The sequence below is a fragment of the Solanum verrucosum genome, unplaced genomic scaffold (assembly GCF_900185275.1).
Source record: "Solanum verrucosum unplaced genomic scaffold, falcon-dt-bn FXZP01000267.1, whole genome shotgun sequence".
Classification (NCBI taxonomy): domain Eukaryota; kingdom Viridiplantae; phylum Streptophyta; class Magnoliopsida; order Solanales; family Solanaceae; genus Solanum; species Solanum verrucosum.
In genome coordinates this window covers 719,400-740,564 of record NW_026019869.1, presented here as the reverse complement: position 1 = coordinate 740,564, position 21,165 = coordinate 719,400, and the positions used below count along the sequence as shown (strand labels likewise).

General features: G+C 33.4%; 2 protein-coding genes across 5 annotated transcripts in view; one reads left to right on the top strand and one right to left on the bottom strand.

Moving 5' to 3' along the window:
* Nucleotides 1-21,165, bottom strand: part of LOC125818747 (protein trichome birefringence-like 11) — a 97,832-nt gene that overhangs the window by 43,211 nt on the left and 33,456 nt on the right. The window contains exons 3-4 of one of the 4 annotated variants that reach the window (XM_049498264.1): nt 8,182-8,340; nt 7,162-7,555 (exon numbers count right to left, since the gene is read on the bottom strand). The exons of 1 other annotated variant lie outside the window; for it this stretch is intronic. In XM_049498264.1, coding sequence (XP_049354221.1) covers nt 7,177-7,555; nt 8,182-8,340 — 538 coding nt within the window. In that variant the 3' untranslated portion in view covers nt 7,162-7,176. Of the gene's footprint in view, nt 1-6,838; nt 6,862-7,161; nt 7,556-8,181; nt 8,341-21,165 lie in introns of those variants that run through there. 2 more of the 4 variants (XR_007442415.1, XM_049498283.1) reach the window with 2 other exon arrangements.
* On the top strand, nt 6,133-6,549 carry LOC125819143 (antifungal protein ginkbilobin-like protein). The gene has a single exon (XM_049498659.1). It carries the CDS (start codon nt 6,133-6,135, stop codon nt 6,547-6,549), a length of 417 nt encoding a protein of 138 aa, XP_049354616.1.

Sequence of the window (21,165 nt, the reverse complement as noted above, 5' to 3'; positions counted from 1 at the left end):
TTAGGTTAATTAATGTTGATATATTAAAGTCTTGTGATTGTTTAAGTGTTAGTCGACTGTAATTGATCAACATCAATGTTATTGATTGAATTGACAATATTAGGAGCACTACATTATCAATATTTTTGATAGTTACTTGAGGAGGCATGTTCTATTTTTAAGATTATTTCTGTAAGTATAGAAACTGGGAACATTTTCTTATCTTCCTGTTGAGGTTGAATTATTGAAGAACTGGAATCTATGTCGAGTTGATGAGACTTAGTATTCAGTTGTGATAGTACTGTCGTAACAACTTTACAACCTATGTGTGCAACTCAACATTAGACACATTATCACCATTATATGATTCTAAGAAGTAAAATGATTCCCCATTTAGATTCCTAGTAATTAATTAAGTCTTGCTTGACAGTTGTCAAGATAACAACCATTTGTTAAGAAATACGGTTTTGATGGTGCCCAACTTCAGACTATATATAGCATCCTTTCAGGATTAGATGTCTTGAGTGTTGAAATTTAATTAGAACTTCTTGAGGTCCGAGGGGTGGGCCTCAAGGAACGATGCCTCGAGGTTCGGGGGTGTGGGGGAGGGGGTCGTCGGGGCAAGGCGCCTCGAGGTCCGGGGAGGGGCAAGGCACTTTGAGATTGGGGGGGGGGGGGGGGGGAGGGGTCTACAGCTCCTTGACTTGGCCTTGATCCATGAGGCTCCACCCATGGAGTCGTACCTTGACATTTAACCCCTAAACCATTCATTCTAAGTATGAGAAGCAAATTTTATGACTCTAACCCTTACGACAAGCTTTAGTGGGTGTTACATTTTTTCTTCTTTGGGGCTCGTTTGAACTTCAAAATGCACCTGTTTCCCCCTCGAATCAACTCACGTCATTAATAAGGTCGTAATAGATATCTATGAAAAATTTTAGCAAAAAACAAGATGGATTCCTGAATCACTAAAAATTCAATGGACTAGCACACGAAAATTGGTAAAATATGTTTTTTCCTGCTTTGGGAATCGTTTGAACTTGAAAATGTGTCATGTTGCCCCTCGGGACAACTCACGCCATTAATAATGTCGTAATGGAAGTCCATGCAAAATTTCAGCCAAAAACAAGTCAGATTCCAGAATCACCAAAATTCCATGGACTATGCACACGAAAATTGGTAAAATTTAGTTTTTCATTCTTTGAGACACATTTGAACTTGAAAATGCGCCTACTTGCCCCTCGGGACTAAACCACGCCATTAAAAAGATAGTAACGGATGTCCATGAAATTTTTTGGCCAAAAGCAAGTCATAATCCCGAATCACCAAAAATTCATTGGACTATATAGCACACGATAATCGGTAAAATCTAGTTTTTCATCCTTTGAAACTCGTTTGAACTTGAAAATGCGCTCGTTTGCCCCTCGGGACCAACTAAAACCATTAATAAGGTCGTAACAAACGTCCATGACAAATTTCGTCCAAAAACAAGCCAGAATCTTGAATCACCAAAAATCCATGGACACATGAAAATCGGTAAAATATGGTTTTTCCTGATTTGGCTCTCGTTTGAACTTGAAAATGTGTCTGTTTGACCGTCGGGACCAACTCACATAATTAATAAGGTCGTAACAGACGTCAATAAAAAAGTTTGGTAAAAAACAAGCCAGAATCTTGATATAGCACACATTAAAATCGGCAATATATGGTTTATCTTGCTTTAGTGCTTGTTTGAACATGAAAATGCGTTTGTTTACCCCTTCTGACCAACTCACGCCATTATTAAGGTCGTAACGGACGTCCATAAAAAATTTCGACAGAAAACAAGCCGAAATTTTGAATCACCAAAAATCCATGGACTATACACGAAAAATGGTAAAAATAAGTTTTTCCTGCTTTGCGGCTCGTTTGAACTTGAAAATACGCTTGTTTGCCCCTCGGGACCAACTCATACCATTAATAACGCCTTAACAGACATCCATGAAAAATTTCGACAAAAAACAAGGTGGAATCCTAAATCACCAAGACCATGGACTAACTCGATAAAATTTGGTTTTTTCTGCTTTGATGCTCGTTTGAACTTGAAATTGCATTTTTTCTCCTCGAGACCAACTCACGCCATTAATTAGGTCGTATAAGATCGTAACGGTCGTCCATGAAAAATTTCGGCTAAAACTTAGCCGAAATCCTGAATGACCAAAAATATGTAAACTGCACACGAAAATTGGGGTTTTCTTGCTTTGTAGCTCATTTGAACTTGAAAATGCACTCGTTTGCCCCTTGGTACTCACACCATTAATTAGGTCGTAATGGACGTCCATGATAAATTTCGGTAAAAAACAAGTTGGAATCCTAAAATAGCACTTGAAAATTGGTAAAATCTGGTTTTCCAAATTAGGGGCTCATTTGAACTTCAAAATGCTCATGTTTTCCCCTCGAGACAACCTCACGCCATTCATAAGGTCGTAACGGACCTCCATGAAAAAGTTCGACAAAAAACAAGCCAGAATGCTGAATCACCAAAATTCCATGGGCACACAAAAATCAGTAAAATCTATTTTTTTTTGCTTTGTGGCACATTTGAACTTGAAAATGCGCATGTTTGCCCCTCGAGACCAACTCACGCCATTAATAGGTCGTAGGACGTCCATGAAAATTATTGGCAAAAAACAAGCCGAAATCCTGAATCACCAAAAATCCATGGACTAAAACACGAAAATTGGTAAGATGGTTTTTCCTGCTTTGAGGCTCGTTTGAATTTGAAAGTGCGCATGTTTCCCCTCGGGACCAACTCACACCATTAATAAGGTCATAACGAATGTCCATGATAAATTTTGGTAAAAAAAAGCTAGAATTCGAATCACCAAAAATCCATAGACATAACACACGAAAATCAGTAAAATATGTTTTTTTTCTACTTTAAGGCTCGTTTGAACTGAAAAATGCGTCTATTTGTCCTTCGGGACCAACTCACACCATTAAAAAGGTTGTAACGGATGTCCATACAAAATTTTGGCAAAAAACAAGCAGTAATTTCGAATCACCAAAAATACATGGACTCTGGTTTTTTCTACTTTGGGGCTCGTTTGAAATCGAAAATGCACTTGTTTTCCCCTCGGGACCAAATCACACCATTAATAAGGTCGTAACAGACATCCATGAAAAACTTCGGCCCAAAATAAGTTGAAATCCTGAATCACAAAAAATGAATGGACTATATAGCACAGGTAAATCGGTAAAATGTGGTTGTTCTTTTTTCAGGCTCGTTGGAACTTGAAAATACACTTGTTGGCCCCTTGGGACCAACTCACGTCATTAATAAGGTCGTAACGGACGTCAATGAAAATTTCTGCCAAAAACAAGGCGGAATGTTAAATCACCAAAAATAGCACACGAAAATTAGTAAAATTTGGTTTTTTCTGCTTTGAGGCTCGTTTGAATTTGAAAATTGCGTCCATTTTCCCTTCGAGACCAACTCACGCCATTAATAATGTCCTAACGAACGTCCATGCTAAATTTCGGCCAAAAACAAGTCGGAATCTTGAATCACCAAAAATCGATGGACTATATAGCACACGAAAATTTGTAAAATTTGATTTTTCCTACTCTGGGGCATATTTGAACTTGAAAAATGTGCCCGTTTTCCCCTACGGATAAACTCACGCAATTAATAAAGCTGTAATGGACGTCCATGAAAGATTTCAGTAAAAAACAAGCTGAAATCCCGAATCACCAAAAATCTAGAGACTATAGTAGCACACGAAAATTGGTAAAAATCTAATTTTTCCTGCTTTGGGGCTCATTTGAACTTGAAAATGCGCTTGTTTGCCCATCAAGACCAACTCACACCACTACTAAGGTCGTAACAGAAGTCCATGAAAAATTTCAATCAAAAACAAGTCGGAATCCTGAATCACCAAAAATATAACACATGAAAATTGGTAAAATCTGGTTTTCCTGCTTTGGGGCTCGTTTAAACTTGAAAATGCGCTTGTTTTTCCCTTGGGATCAACTCACGCCACTAATAAAGTCGTAAAGGATGTCCATGAAAAATTTCGACAAAAAACAAGCTGGAATCTCGAATCACAAAAAATTCATGGACTATAGTGCACGAAAATTCATAAAATCTAGTTTTTCCTGCTTTAGGGCTCGTTTTAACTTGAAAATCCACCGTATTCCCCCTCGGGATCAACTCAAGCCATTAATAAGGTAGTAACGGATGTCCGTGAAAACAATTCGGGAAAAAACAAATTGAAAAAATGAATCAACAAATATCCATGGCACATGACAATCGATAAAATATTATTTTTCCTACTTAGGGGCTCGTTTGAACTTGAAAATACACCCGTTTGCTCCTTGGGACCAACTCACGACATTAATAAGGTCGTAACAGACGTCTATTAAAAATTTCAGCCAAAAACAAGTTGGAATCATGAATCACAAAAAATACATGGACTATAACATATGAAATCGGTAAATCTAGTTTTTCCTGCTAAGGGGCTCATTTGAACTTGAAAATGCGCTCGGTTTTCCCTCGGGACCAACTCACGCCATTGATAAGGTTGTAACGGACGTCCATGAAAAACTTCGGCCAAAAATAAGTCAGAATCCTGAATCACCAAAAATTCATGGACTATAATAACACACAAAAATTGATAAAATTTGATTTTTCTTTTTTGGGGCTCGTTTGAACTTGAAAATATGCATGTTTTCCCCTCGGGACCAACTCACGCCATTAATAAGGTTATAACGGATGTCCATGAAAAATTTCGGCCAAAAACAAACTAGAATCCTGAATCACCAAAATTGCATGGTCTATAGCACACAAAAATCGGTAAAATGTGGTTTTTCCTGCTTTAGGGCTCATTTGAACTTGAAAATGTGCCTGTTTTTCTCTCAGGACCAACTCACGCCATTAATAAGTTCATAACGAACGTCCATGAAAAATTTCTGCCAAAAGCAAGTCGGAATCCTGAATCACCAAAAATCCATGGACTATAGCACACAAAAAATCGGTCAAATCTGGTTTTTCCAACTTTATGGCTCGTTTGAACTTGAAAATGCACTCGTTTTCCCCTCGGGACCAACTCACACCATTAATAAGGTGTGAGTTGACGTTTATGAAAAATTTCGGCCAAAAACAAGTTGGAATCCCAAATCACCAAAAAATCCAACCCCGTGCCAACATGGGTCCCAATATATTAATCTCTTTTGTACCCTGTACTATAGGAAATAGTTCAATTATACCCCTATTGTTATAATTTGGCACATATATACCCCTACTTTTAACGGAGGGACACATGTCAACTTAGGAATCAACTAACTCACCCTCAATTTTAAATATCCAATTCTTTTAAAACCCATCCATTTAACCCATTACCTCTACTGACCCGGTTTGAACCAATTTTCATAGTCATCTTCTCTATTAAAAACCTCCACAAAATCAGCATTCTTCATAATTGCTTAATACATCCTCCATCAGACTTTCAAGGATTTGATAGATAAATATTGTTCCCAAGGGACTCCTCTTAAAGAAGATGACTATATATGAACATGGGATTGGTTCAAATCGGGTCAACAGAGGTAATAGGTTAAATGAGTGAGTTTAAAAGGAATATTTGATTCCTAAGCTGATATGTGTCCCTTCGTTAAAATTAGGGGTATATATGTGTCAAAGTATAACGGTAGGGGTATATTTGAATCGAAAGTATAACGAATGGTATATTTGAACTATTTCCTATAGTACAAGGGTGTTAATATACAATACATCATGAAATAATATGTATCAACCTTCCAAACAATTTGTAAGGCACATATATATTGTGTATACGTACTACATAGGGGTGTTAATATGAGCCCGAATAGATGTAATCTGTCCAATCTATCTGGAATTTTATGGGTTAGACTCTAAAATAATTTGAATTGGGTTGATCTCAACCCATTCAAATTATGTGGGAATCTCAGCCACCAAAGTCGAAACAAAAACTCCAAGACAATTGTTAGGATAAAATGAAACAAACAAAATGTCAAGAAAGCAACTTGTTGTCCTTGTCCAAACAGGCGGAGGGCTCAATTATTGATCAAACTTACATACATCATCACTAATCCAACTTCTCAGAAAAATCAGAACTTTTTACCACTTTTCTCCATAAGATGATAGATGTGAAGATACCCTTAACATTAGTTCTCATTCTGGCACTATCTTTTGAAGCAGCCAAAGGAATCCCCAACACCAATTTGACACAAGTCCTGTGCAATGGTGCACAATACTTCAAAAATGATCCATTTGCAATAAGTCTAGCCTATGTTCTTGCAGAACTAGTGAGCACCACGCCATCGCGTCACGGATATGACTATCACAACATTTCTCCCTACCCCAATGCTTTTGCATATGGACATGCTGCTTGCAACAACAACACTACTACTACTTCTCTAACCACACAAGATTGTAAAACTTGTTTGGCTTCAGCTAAAGATAATTTGCTTACTAGTTGTGATGCTCGAATTGGTGGTCGTGTTCTTCTTGTTGATTGTACAATGAGGTATGAACAATACCCTTTTGATGATTAAGCCTTAGAATTAGGCTGTCTGAAAAAAATAAAAATCAACATGTACTAGACAACAACATTATCATGAGTAATAATTTGATTGCTGCAATTTGACTGATTTCATGAGAATTTGATAAAATAAAGATGCATTACCAACAACTAAATACATTGTAATTGGCTATACAAATTATCGTTGCAATTGGAATAATAATTTACATGGCTAGCGCTGTTGCAATATTTTTCCTCATCCTTCATAGAGCCGACTTCAACTTGCTTATTCTTTACTATCACAGAGGATCAGTATTTACACTTGACATATTCGTGAACTGAAGACCTAAATTTTACTCCTGAGTGCTGACAGACTAAAAAGGACTCAGGAAAACAATTCTATGATAAATGTAACTGAAACTGGAACCTAGGAAGGATCCCATCAACTAAATGTGAGTATGTCCTTTTACTTTCAAATTGATCTCGAAAAAATGGCACATTCATTTGATACAATGAGCATTGGACACTTTGATTGTTCTGGCTCAAGTTTCCTCTCCAAAGTACAATTTTTAATGGTCGTGAGCTGCAAGGGTACCGGGATGGTGCAACACTTGAATGTTGGAGGAAACATGTTGACATAGTTGAGATGACCTCTCTGCTGTCATTCCACAGATTGAGAAGTGGATTTGGAGATTTTTTCCTGAGTTAACTCCTGTTTGAGGAGGATTGCATAGAGAAGCTCGTTCCATGAATCAGGGACACTGGGGAGACACCAGTGGCTGCAGTCTTGCTTGTGGGGCGAAACTGGTCCTACCTTAGGGCCTAAATAATACAAAGACAAGTGACCATCTCTTCTCCTAGATGTCATTCCTGTTACATTCAGTAAACTCATATTCCTAGCCTTTGATTTGTTAGAGAGCTGTGATAGGACATGAATGACCGTCATATATTCAAACGAGTTCCTCAATGACTCTTGGGGTGATAATAAGTCAGGTAATGTCTCCAGGTGACAGCTACCGCCTGTCTTCCAATCTCCACCTCTGTGCATCAAAGTGATTGATTTATTGCTTATCGACTGACAACAAGAACTAAATATCTATTGAATAAGTGTAGGCTGAATTGCATAGATCATTAGCTGATAATCAAAATGCACATAATTTGCAGCCATTAATCAGTACAAACAATCAGGAACACACCAAGTATTAAGTCAGCTTATCCCAGAAAAGCCTTTATGCATTACAAGATGCAAGCATACACCATTTGACCCTCGAAAACAGCGTATGCATACTACGACCAAGGTACCCAAGAAAACAAATTTTTCCATTTATCCACAAGCTTTAACACATTCCATCTCTATAGAAGATCAATGAAGTAGAATAACGGTAACCAACAAGTAACTCTCACCCTCTCAAGGCTCACAGAATACATGAAATGGATATAGATGGAAAGAATCTGGATCTTAGATGAGTCTCAACTAATCTCCATTTCACACTTCTAATATGACATACTACAAAAAGGACCTCAATATTTATTCAAGGTGTGTTGGTTGAGGCATAATTGATTGATTATGTTTCATTATGTACGACAACCTGATTTGATAGATCAGAAGTGAGAATTATGTGAAGTGTAACAACAACAAAACAAAACAAAAGGAGAGAAGAATTACCTGAAGTGTACAGGAGAATAAGTACGAAAGAATATTTTAGTCTTGGACATGTTCACTTCAGGGCCTATCCAATCAACCAATGTTACAATTGACTTCTGAAATGCCGTCTCCACATCCATCGTCATGTTGATCTTTCCGCCTTCTTGGAAATAGCATCCCCTGTCAATGGAAAGAATCAGAGCTCGTAAATCTTCACAGATTGTCGAGTAATTGTATTCCCCTAGAGCAACAAATCTTGATAATATACACTTCAAAGCTTTCACGTTTACACACAATTTAGTGGTGGGAACAAGAAATCCAACTGATTTGAGTGTCAATCAAAATGAGAGAGAACTAAGTTCCAATGCACAGCCTTATTTGGTTAGTTATCCCAAGGAAAAGGAAAGAAAAAAAGGCAATTATGGTTTCTTGATCCTAACAAAATTACCATTGTTACTACATAATAGAACTACAATAAGCTCTTTTATCAGACAATTATGGAGACTGAATTACTAACAACCTTCAAAATCAATGTATCTGCTTTATAACCTTTTGCCACCCTTTGAGATTTTCCATGAAAGTTCATTGTGTCGAATTAGCGTATCATTTCAGATCCATTTACCATTAATTCCATCAAACAAATTTGAATTTGGAGTATGTAAGGTACACCTTTATGAACCAAGTAGGAGCTGACTGAAGAAATTGGAAATCAAACTTTCCAGTACTCAACCTAACCATCGGTTCATTTAGCCCTTCAACATTGTGCAAAGAGAGCACATGAAGAGATCCAATACTAGGAAATGCTCTGTTAATGCTTACTTGTATCTTGAGGCATATTAACTATTTATTGAACTTTTTGCTATTTAGTAGCTCAATGCCTATTGAGGATTCTGACACTGTGAAATTTTATTGCTAGCATTCTCAAACAGGCAACTTTCTATTATAACATAGTCCTTATATGGTTGAATAGTTATTAAGCAGCCCAAATTCCTATTTCTAGCTTCTCTTGAAGGGAGATGTAGATACTAATAACATAAAGATAAAGGTTCCCAGTAGAGCTTTTAGCTACATTAACCATCATTAAAAGATACTAACAATATCTGCCCTATTTTCCCCTAGAACGTTGGTCTAGTGATAAGAGTGTAGTACGGGATGTGTGGATTAGGTCAGAGGTTTGAACCTTCGCAGACAAAAACCTGGAATTTAAGTGGACAGGGTAGAGGATTAGGCCTAGTATCCACAAAGTTTCAAACCGTGAATCATTTGCCATGGGAATTTCTCGGCCATCAAAAACGATATCAACCTAGCACTAAGCACTCTAGTAGATTTTCCTATTCTACTTAAAAAATAGGTAGAACCCATCGATTGTCCCCTAAAGTTAGCACGACCTTTCACTTAGAAACCTCAAGTAAGCCTTGTACTATATAATATTACCATTTATCAGACATCAACCAAACAAAAATTATGCCTTTTGATGATAGGAAAGAAAAGAAGATTTTACCCTCTAATGGTTTTCTCATTATTCCACCAGTGACCACTGTTGAAAATCAATAAATCTGCATCTTTCCACTTAGCAGAACTCCAATCCATCTGATCCAACTTTAAGGTCATCTTAACATTTCCAGGAGCCCGAGCAGGCGGACGACTCTGCAGCACTAGGAACGAAGCTCGGTAGTACTCAACCGTGTTGTTGTAATCATTGAACTTAATAATTAAAGAACCAGTGTGCTTTGTGATTGGACTACCATTAACTTCATATATAGAGCTGTTATCAGAAACTGCTGAAGACAGCAAGCAGAGAAGAGACTCCCATTGGTTTCTCCCTATTGAATCACCAACAAACACTACACGCTGGTTCCTCAGCTTTTCTAGCATATGTTTTGCATCAAATCTGTTTCAAAAGTAAAGTAAAAACATTAGATTATGTTTTCCAGGTTCAATCTTATGAAAATCCTTCGACGGTCGAACTAACTAATGTTTGATGTGAATTCAGACATACAATCTCCAAATTTTTGGAAATAAAATATACATATTTAGGAACTTAGTAAAAAGTACTACTGCTACAAGTCATAATAATTAATGATTCAAAATATTTTACTAGTAAGTATTTGAAAAAACTATGGTCAAACGCAAACATAATTAAGTATTCAGTTGATTGAAACACAAACCTGGGCAAGTTGCAATCTTTAGGCTGCCAACGCCATTTGGTATAGAAATTATCAGGCATACCATTCTCAGAACAACGAAAACCTTCATCTAAGAAAATACAATCTTCTGATTGATAAAGTGGATAACTCTCCTCCCACACCCAATTCCCATCAAATATATTACAATCATTTTCAAGAAACCTCACTTTTTCATCATTTCTACTAGTACTAATAGTATCTACAGTTCTATAATCCAACAAGAATAGTTATTCTGATATTGATGGTTTAAATTTATTTTTTGAATTAAAATGGTTAAAGGAAATAATACAAGTAGAAGATAATGATCTAACGAAAATATTCAATCAAATAAAAAGACTTGATTCTTTTCCAAATACACATATTGCTTATAGAATAATGTTAATAGTTCCTGTAACCGTTACCTCAGCCGAAAGAAGTTTTTTTCAAAATTAAAATTGTTTAAATCTTCTTTAAGATCAACAATGTCTCATGAATTAGCTATATTACCATTTGAAAAAGAATTATTAAAACAAATTGATTATAAAACAGTATCTAATGACTTCATATCTAAAATAGCTAGAAAAATAGATTTTAAATAAAAGTATATACGATGAACAAAATAAAATATTAGGATCCCTCTCTTCAGTTTCGCTTTAGGCCCCCAATGTTGTTTAGTCGGGTCTGACTCCTAAATGGGTTAGTAATTACGATAAGATTTCCAAAACGAACTAACTTATTACAAATAGAAGGCTAAACTAGTCTAGTAGTGATTACTATATCCTTGTCTTTAGCAAGTTGGCTTTTGACACTATCTGGAAGGAATTGTAGGATGATATTATATCTTGTTAGCTTGGAACCTTGTTTAGTCAAAATATCTGCTACGTAATTCCCTTTTCTAAAGCTATTGTGGACCATTGGATTTTGCAACCTCTTCAACAATGAACTGCATTCAAGGATAAGGTGATTTAATATGATCTACCAATTGCAATATATCAATGGAGTCTGTTTCAATTTTCAGTGGACTCATCTTGAGGGAGTGAGTCAGAGAAAAACCAACATGAAGGATTTCTAGCTCAGTCATGGTGTGATTTTGGGCCATGCTTTTGTTAAATAAAACTAGTAATCCAATCGCATCTTTGGTTTCTTATGACTCTTCCAATGTCATCTCCCTCACCCGTCGAGTTGAACGCACAATTAACATTAAGTTTTAAGAAGCCAAAGGGAGGATAAAACCACTTCATATGGATTTTAGTTGTTCTCGCCTTATCAGGAGTATTAGAGAGAAGATGAAACTCTAAGACACGATTTTTATTGTTGAAATTATGTTATTACCCTTTCCGTTTAATTTTATTTGTCCAATATTTTAAAAATATATATATTTCTTTTATTTATTTTACTTTTATCATAAAGAGAAAAGATAATTATTTTTTTATTTTATACTCAACATTAATTGAGCTGAGAAAGAAAGGAATAAAACGCATTCAACGAATGCGATGTTATGTGTAAGTTTTAGTTTCTTTCCATTTATTGATGAAATTACGTTATTACCCCTTCCATTAATAAAGGCACAAAATGCATTCAACGAATGTGATTTATGTGTAAGTTTAAGTTTCTTCCCATTTATTGTCGAAATTACGTTATTACCCCTTCCGTTTAATTTTATTTGTCTACAATTTTTGAAATATATACTTTTTATTTATTACTTTTATCATATCGAGAAAAGATAATTATTTTTTCATTTTATACACAACATTAATTGAGCTGAGAAAAAAGGTATAAAACGCATTCAACAAATTTAATTTATGTGTAAGTTTCAGTCTCTTCCCATTTATTGATGAAATTACGTTATTACCCCTTCCGTTAAGAAAAGGCATAAAACGCATTCAACGAATGCAATTTATGTCTAAGTTTAGTTCTCTTCTCATTTATTGTTGAAATTACATATTTCTCCTTCCGTTTAATTTTATTTGTCCAATTTTTTTTTTATATATATTTATTATATATCGAGAAAAGATAATTATTTTTTCCATTTTATACTCAACATTAATTTGCTTGGAAAGGAAGGCATAAAACGCATTCAACGAATGCGATTTATGTATATAAGTTTCAGTCTCTTCCCATTTATTGTTGAAATAACGTTATTACCCCTTCTGTTTAATTTTATTCGTCCAATATTTTTAAATTATATTTACTTCTTTTATTTATTACTTTTATCATATCAAGAAAAAATAATTATTTTTTTCATTTTATACTCATCATTAATTGAGCTGAAAAAGAAAGACATAAAACGCATTTAACGAATGCAATTTATGTGTAGGTTCAGTCTTTTCCCATTTATTGATGAAATTATGTTATTACCCCTTCCTTTAAAAGGGCAGAAAACGCATTCAACGAATGCGGTTTATGTGTAATTTTCAGGCTCTTCCCATTTATTAATAAAATTACATTATTACCCCTTCCGTTTAATTTTATTTGTCTACAATTTTTGAAATATATTTATTACTTTTATCATATCGATAAAAGATAATTATTTTTTCATTTTATACTCAACATTAATTGAGCCAAGAAAGAAAGACATAAAACGCTTTCAACAAATGTGATTTATATGTAAGTTTCAGTCTCTTTCCATTTATTGATGAAATTACGTTATTACCCCTTCCATTAAGAAAGGCATAAAACACATTGAACATAAACCATGTGTTGATTAAACGTAATGGGTTTCTACATCTCATGTGATTGGAAGAGCACGAGAATAACAACCTACAAACTTTACACTTCCTTTTCTATTAGAAGAGAACTGAGATAAGCCATGGAACATGTGTTCAATGGGTATTTGGTGACAGAGCAGTGCATAGTTAATTAGGTTTGGTTAACTACTAGAGATGTTAAATTTCAAGTTTTTTTAAAAACAGTTGGGCTGTATGGATGATCATAGTTAATGAGACCTCAATGCTTGATATAACCTTAATGTTTTGACCTACCTCATTCAAACTGAAGAGCCTTGCAGTTTGATATATTTTTCCCTTTTCAATTAACCATAACCCGCTTCCTTTTCCCTACGAGCCTCATATTACGGTTTGCTAATATTGTCAACACTTGTAAATTTATAGATTATTCAATTTGAATGAAAAGTATTATTGTAATCTTAAATTTATAGATTATTCAATTTGAATGAAAAGTATTATTGTAATCTTACTTTATAGTATAACAAAGAAGTATCTCGTGTCATATGAAGTTTCCCCGGTTGGTTGTGGATGAGGAACTTGATTTTGTTATGATCGTGAATAATTCTCTCCGTATGAGTTATCTTTTGAAATTAAGTTAAAGTTAAAAGTTTATTTTTCTTATCAAGTAGTGTTTGTTATGTGTTGTCTCAATATTTCTATCATTTTGTAAGTTTAAATTTATGAAATTTCATTTATTCTATATTTACCAAGTGTAAGAATAAATGCTACGCTAATACAAGGAAGCTAAATTCGTTGGACCCGTGCTTAGAACGGACATACTATATCTAGTTATATATTGAGAGTTATTCATATGATAAATACCAATACTTTTGTTTTTTTATAAAAAGAAAAACAAAGTGGGTACAATCAATCACTAGCCAAAAAGTGTCAAGAAAACAAAACCATTTTTTTTCTTTTTGGTATTACCTAATTCCTTTTAATTATTTTTCTTGATTTTGCCGTGTTCTATGCGTGTGGTGCATCTTCAAACCACTGTCTTTTTTGGTTACGCATCTTCCATAAAATAAATAAATAAACAAAAATGTATTAGAATTTTATAAGTTTAGTGTAGCTTAATAAGTTCTATAAGGTTATTTACTTGATCTTAAACTATCTATTCATGCATATTATAAACAGTTAGTAACACATCAAAAGAATGTGGGGGAACCGATAGAAATGAAATTCCTTTTCAAAAAAGACATAAAGTGATACCTGAAGTTGTCCCGAATTTTCAAAAAGACACCTTAACTTTGTGGGAGTCCTATTACCCCACAAAACATTTCAAAATTACAATACATGCGCACTTTTTACACAATCTGCATTCTCAATGCATGTGCGTGAGTCTCACCCCATTTAATAATATAATTACATATTTTTTTCAATCCATTTAGTAAAAATTGGATAAAATCTTGACCCATTCACATTTTAATCATGACCCACTCCATTTAACCCTAAACCCCTTTCAAATTTTCACTATACTCTCTCTCTCTTTGATGATCAAAATCCTAAGCATTCCAATAGTCACAATAAATTAGTTTTGCAGTGATAATTTCTTGAATTATGGAGTCAAAACGAAGAAGTGAAGGCTCACATGTTAATTGCTTCTTGATTTGAATGCAATTTTTGGTTAAAAAATATTATATATATATATATATATATATATATATATATATATATATATATATATATATATATAGTAGTGATTTTTTGAAAAATCATTTTTATAGTGATTTGTTGTTATTTTCTTCTTGTGCTATCTATTATTCATGTGTATGTAGTGCTAGTTTAGGACTGATTTGAGTATGAATGTTTCTTCACTGATCTAGTTTTGAAATTTGTTTGCAATTGCACTTTTAGGATTTACAAATTCGTTAATCTCATAACTTTAAAATAAAATAAAATAAAAGAAGAAGTTGAAGCTAGTAAAGCTAAATGAAAATTTCATTGAGAATGAAGAATTTTTTTGTGTGGTTGTAGATAGAAAGCTCTTCAACATATATCAATGAAGGTTTTGGAGAAGATGGGAAGTAGGTATTTTAATAATGAAGAAAACTCAAATTGTCAGTCCCACATGGCATTTTTACACTGGTTTGGGGGTTTATTTTTACTCCTCAATGCGCTTTCCAGATGTGAGAACACGATTGTTGTGAAAATGGGTCAAAAGTGTTTAATTGTTGCAATTTGAAATAGTTTCATGGGGTAATAGGACGCCAACAAACTTCATGTGTCTTTTTAAAAAGGCAAAAGGGTCCAGTGGACCCTTGTACTTGTACACGTTTGTATTATGAACCCTCCTACTTAACGTTTTATCAATTGAACCCTTAAACCCAATAAATTGCAATATATCGAACCCCTCTGACCGTTGACCCATTATATGTGGCATTAAATTGGCTGAGTTGGCAGTTGTGTGTGATTACACTCGCGTGTAAGCAAGTAAACATCATAGCTGAATTAAAAAGAGCTATTAAATTTATAAAAGAATAAAATAGTAATTGTTTTTAAAAAAAAATCTTCTTCTTCCCCATTTACTTTCTTTTTTAGATAACCCAATCACTGCCCTAACCCCTGCCCCTAATCCCTTATTTCTTTCTTCTCTACACTTTAGCAGAGATATTAACACTAATCCATTTTTCGCTCGAACGGGAGGCGGCGAGAAGGTTTGTTGGTTGTCGGAGAGAATGGAGAGGAGAGGCAGTCTTGGTTTGCTGGTGGTGCGGTGAGAGGAAGACAATGGAAAGGAGACTAAGGTGGGTGAGGGTGAGAGGAGTTGGTCACCACGGCGAAAAGGTTTGCTTGCCAAAGCTGGTAATGCGGCAGCCTAGAATGCTGATTTTGTGAGATTGAAAAAGGAGGAAAGGAAAATGGTGAGAATGTACGGCGGAGATAGAGATGGGTATGAGAGAGAATATTGTCTCGCTAGCAAGAAGAGTGGCGGCGACGGCTTTCTGATCTGGTGGCTTGAGGCTATTTCACGGTGGAAATGGGTTGGGGAGAAGAAGATGGCGGGTGATTTGGTGTGTGGAGTCCCAAATTTTATTTTAATTGAATAGATTAAAATTTTATTATTTTTCCTTTTATTTAATATTTTGATTTATAATTAAAAATATAGTTAATGGAGATAATTATGACATGTTATTGATTTATGTGACATGGATCTGACGTGTCATCTGTTTATGGGCGAGTGAATTACACACATGGTAGGAGGGGTTTAAAAATCTTGTTTTGATTGAGTTTAAGGGTTCAGTTGGTAAGGAGTTATGTAGAAGGTTCTACAATACAAATTCAAACAAGTATAGGGGTTTACCAGACCATTTCGCCTTTTAAAAATTCAGAACAACTCCAGGTGTCTTTTAATGTCTTTTCTCATTCCTTTTGATGTGATGTTTTGAGTTTGAATTTTAACGATGGAATTATTTTTGATAGATAGATAGCGATTTCTTTTTTAATGAACTTAATGAGTCAGTTGGTTTGCTAGTAATATTTGCAATTTAATATGTGTAAAATAGTTTTTTTGTTAGAATTTGTTGTGAATTTTCTATTTTGGATTTTATTGTGATTATGTTTTAATTTAGAAACATTTTCTTTGTACAAAAGAACTCTTTTATATCTATCATCTTTACTCTCACTAAAGAACATAATAGTATTCATAATATAATCGTTAAAGATTTTGTTTAGGGGAGAGATTTTTTCTCTCAATAAGTTTTATGATTTTTGTATTTGTTTTCAAAACATAGATCATTTGACCAAATTATATTAAATATTACTTATGTTTTTTAAACTTAAATTTCTTTGTCAACTGATTTCAAGCCATCAATATTTACAATTATTAACTTCTTCATAATACCATATTATTTTGATTTCAACAAGTGATATCAGAACCAACGATTTAATTAATGATATTGAAGAAAAATTCAAATCAAATTACAACTAATTTCATAATAATATAATGAAGATATTGTCCTGAGTACTACATATGGAGATGAATAATGAATTGTATCCTCAACATTCTTATATTTGCATCTTTATAAATGACATATCTTTCAAATCATTTTAGGTCATAATATATTTAGCCTTATTTTAAAACCATGACAAGCAGCAACAATAAAATATTATTTTACTAGAAAAATCAAGACAAGGTAAGATTTATTAGAATTTGCCCCTTTTCTTAATCGTATTAGATTCTAAAACAAATGTATTTTCTTAATTAAAAAAAAAAAAAACTCTTCAATATCTATAATATTGATGTAGTGAAAGGACCTGTTAAAAGGAAGAGATGAAACTGATGAAATATTGGAGTAATTTCCCTGGATAGTCACCCATGTTTGGGAAATTACCTAGAAATATCACTTATGTTTGTTTTAGGACCACAATATCACCCAACTTTACCTCTTTTCCTCAAAATATACTTGACACAAAAAAAATATTATATCTCTCCTAATAGGATGCCATGTCACATTATTCCTTTTTTATTAACATTTTTTTAATTCCTTTTTTATTATTAACATTTTTTTAATTCCTTTTTATTATTAACATTTTTTAAAATTCTTTAAAAACATTATATCCTTTGTAGTTTGACAATATGGTTACCTTATTACTCTAATGAATTAAAATATCAACAAAAAGGGAGTCCGAAGCTAAAATGGTCATTTTTTTCCTTCAAAAAACAAAAAGGGCACATCAAAAAAAAATTTAACCAAAAGGGCAAAATCCCTCCTGACGGATCGATTTTCTTCTGACAAAAATTGATGCCGTTCCGTTAAAAGAAATAAAAATCGCTGCATTTGGCAGCGATTTTCTCAAAAATAAAGAAATTATTATTTCTTTAAAATCGTTGCTATAGCAGCGTTTTTATTATAAAAAAAAGAAAGTGAAATCGCTGCTATAGCAGCGATTTTTTGTTAAGGAATTAAAAAAAAAAACATAAAGAACAAGTTTTAAATTACATAAATTTCCGGCGGCAGCCATTTAAAAATAAAAAAGTTTTTTAAAGAAAAAATCGATGCCGAAGCAGCGATTTTTAGTTTTTTTTTTTTTTTAATTTTCATTTAAATCGCTGAAAGGGTAAAGATTTTTTTTTAAAAAACTTTTTATGAAAATCGCTGGCTTCAGTTTTATTTTTATTTTTAATTTTTATTAAATTCTCTGCAAGGGTAGGATTTTTATTTTTTTAAAAAAATAATTTCTTAAACAAAATCGCTGCAATAGCAACATTTTGCTTTTATTTTTTTTAATATAAAAATGCTGTTATAGCAGCGATATTAAAGAAAAAATATTTTTTTGAGAAAATCGGCAGAGATTTTTATTTCTTTTAGTGGAGCGGCATCAATTTTTGTCAAAACAAAATCGCTCCGTCAGGAGCGATTTTTCCCTTTTGTTAAATTTTTTTTTTTTGATGTGCCTTTTTTGTTTTTTAAAGAAAAAAAGTTACACTTTTGGCTCCGGACTCGACAAAAAAGGTGCCATTGCCCATTAGTGTCCATATAAAAACATTATCTCGCTTGAAAAATCGGAGGATGCCACATATTTTCTTGAAGAATCGGAGGAGCTCATATTTGGATTTGCCGCCTAATCCCCTAGAACTAGGGTAGAAATTTTTGGGCTATGTAATTTTTTTTTACTAGGTAAAATGGGTTGTCTAATTTTTTTTTAAAAAAATGTTAATAATGAAAAAGGAATAATGTGACATGGCATCCTATTAGGAGAGAGATAATGTTTTTTTTGTGCAAGTATATTTTGAAGAAAAAAGGTAAAGTTGGGTGATATTATGGTCCTAAAACAAACATAAGTGATATTTCAAGGTAATTTCTCAAACATGGGTGACTATCCAGGGAAATTACTCTGAAATATTGAATTTGATTTGAGTCTCTCTCAATACAGAGTCACCTTTATTAGAGAGTACTTTATTTTTCAATATGAAACTTTCTAACATAAATTCATACGAATATCGAATATCAAATAATATTTTTTTTTAAAAAGACTAAGAAACATTATTATTATTATTGTGTACTTATTATATAATGTGAAATCATGTAAAGTGATAATATATTATATTACAATATTTGGTCAATAAGAGTGATGATCATATCAAAATCCATCTTTTGTATGATAAAATGGAGATATGGGTTCTTTGTCCTCTCTACTCCTGTCCATTCATTTTCTGCGAACCAGGGTGGATATCAATTATCATCTCGATTTTTGCAAGTAGTAGCAAGTGGGGCACAAAGAGGACGGACCAAGTACAACCCAAATATGGTATATTATAATATATATTATGATGTTAGAGGTGGAAATAATACACTTTCGTCGTCATAGATTGGATTACTTGATGCGAAGTTACGAAAATAAAAAAATTAAATTTTATAATTTTAAATTTAACATATATTGAAATATCACGTGAAAAGTTAAAATTATAAATTTGACAAAAAAGAAAAATAGGCCAAAATCTATTATATGAGTTTGGTATTTTTGATATTGTCACGACCCAAACAGTCGTTAGTGACACCTACACTAACTCTCCGGTGGGAGAACCATTACTATAGCCCAATTAAACAATTTAAACTACGGAAGCAGGTTAAATAAACTAAATAGCGAAGTTCCCATAAACTTCAAAGGTTTAACAAACAATTAATAACTATTGCGGAAGAATAATGCCTAGAACCTGAAAGTCAATGTATCAAAACTCTACTAACGACAAGTCTAAGAACAAGGGGTACAACCCCGAAACTAAACAACAACTTAACCAATAGTCTGAGTCCAAAAGAGTGTACTTAAACAAGAGGGATCCATAGAAGTCTGAAAGAACTGATTCACCCTTGAATCCGATCACGCTCAATAGTCACATAGCTGAGGTACATCAATAGTCGCCGTAAGATGCCCTGTACTCAACAAAAATAAGAGCAAGTGCAATATCAGTACACAACCACCGTGTACTGGTAGGATCACGCGGCTATCCTACTAAGTGAAACATATGTAAGTCATTACAATATCATAAACATGTATACAACAAACATATACAATATCAATTATCATTTACAAGCACCGTACAATTTCACAAGCTTCAATAAGAGAATCCACACCATAACCACTCTTACCACTTGTGCAATGCATGAATGAAGTCTCATACCCCCACTTACACTAAGTAGAACTCTTTAAGAAGTCATAAGTCATAGTTCATAATCATGTTCACAACAATAAGTCAATATATAACAAGTCATTGGTCCATTTGTCAATGTCAGTGATTTACCTTATCCATGAGATTGTCCAAAGAAAAATGATAAGGTAATTCCATATCATTCCCATATTGAAAGTTGCTATAGAGGATTTTTTTTTTTACTTTATAGAAAATCTAATTCTCTAACATAAATATGTCTCTTTAGTGCTGGCTATCATTCATTAACATAAAAGTAACAAGATTACGGACCAAAATTTTCATTTTTGTATCATTTGACATTGACAAATGGTGCTAATTCATGGCAATAGTGTAATATTTTTAGTCACATTATGTTAGATCTTTCATTGTAAGAATAGTGTTATCAAGCATATTGCCTTTTTCCTATGTCCAATAACTCCAATTCTTAATTACTACGGGAGTTTGATGGTGCGGGAATTGATATACTTTGCTAATAAATTAAATGGATTTAATTATTTGTAATTTTAGAGCATAAAATTCAAAATTCAGTCTCTACATTCAGTGGTATTTTCTGCAAATGTAGTATTGACCTGCTTTTTATTAGAGTGACTTTTCAAAGCATAAAAAAATAACCACTTCAAAGTTAAATGTTGGGCCCGTGATATCACGGGTCATACTCATCTAGGTTGGAAAATTCCAAGTTACTACGAAAAAGTTTTCTGGTCCCAATTCTTTTTTCATTGACTTTTTCGTAACGATGGAATCAGGTCGTTACAGATATTGAGTACAAGCAAATAATTAATTAAATTCAAATTCATAATTTCAAAAATTTGATGTCTCATTGATAAGATTTTAAGTCGAACTTGTTAAATTAAAATCTTAAAATCCACCTCTACTGGTAATGTAACCTATTGTATTTGAAGTTTTGAACTGAATTTGGTATATTAATGGCAGTAAGTTGTGTGTTTTTCACTTGTTTTAGACC

Coding starts and splice junctions, on each gene's coding strand:
- LOC125819143 (XM_049498659.1), top strand. CDS start 6,133: ATGATAGATGTGAAGATACCCTTAACATTAGTTCTCATTCTGGCACTA.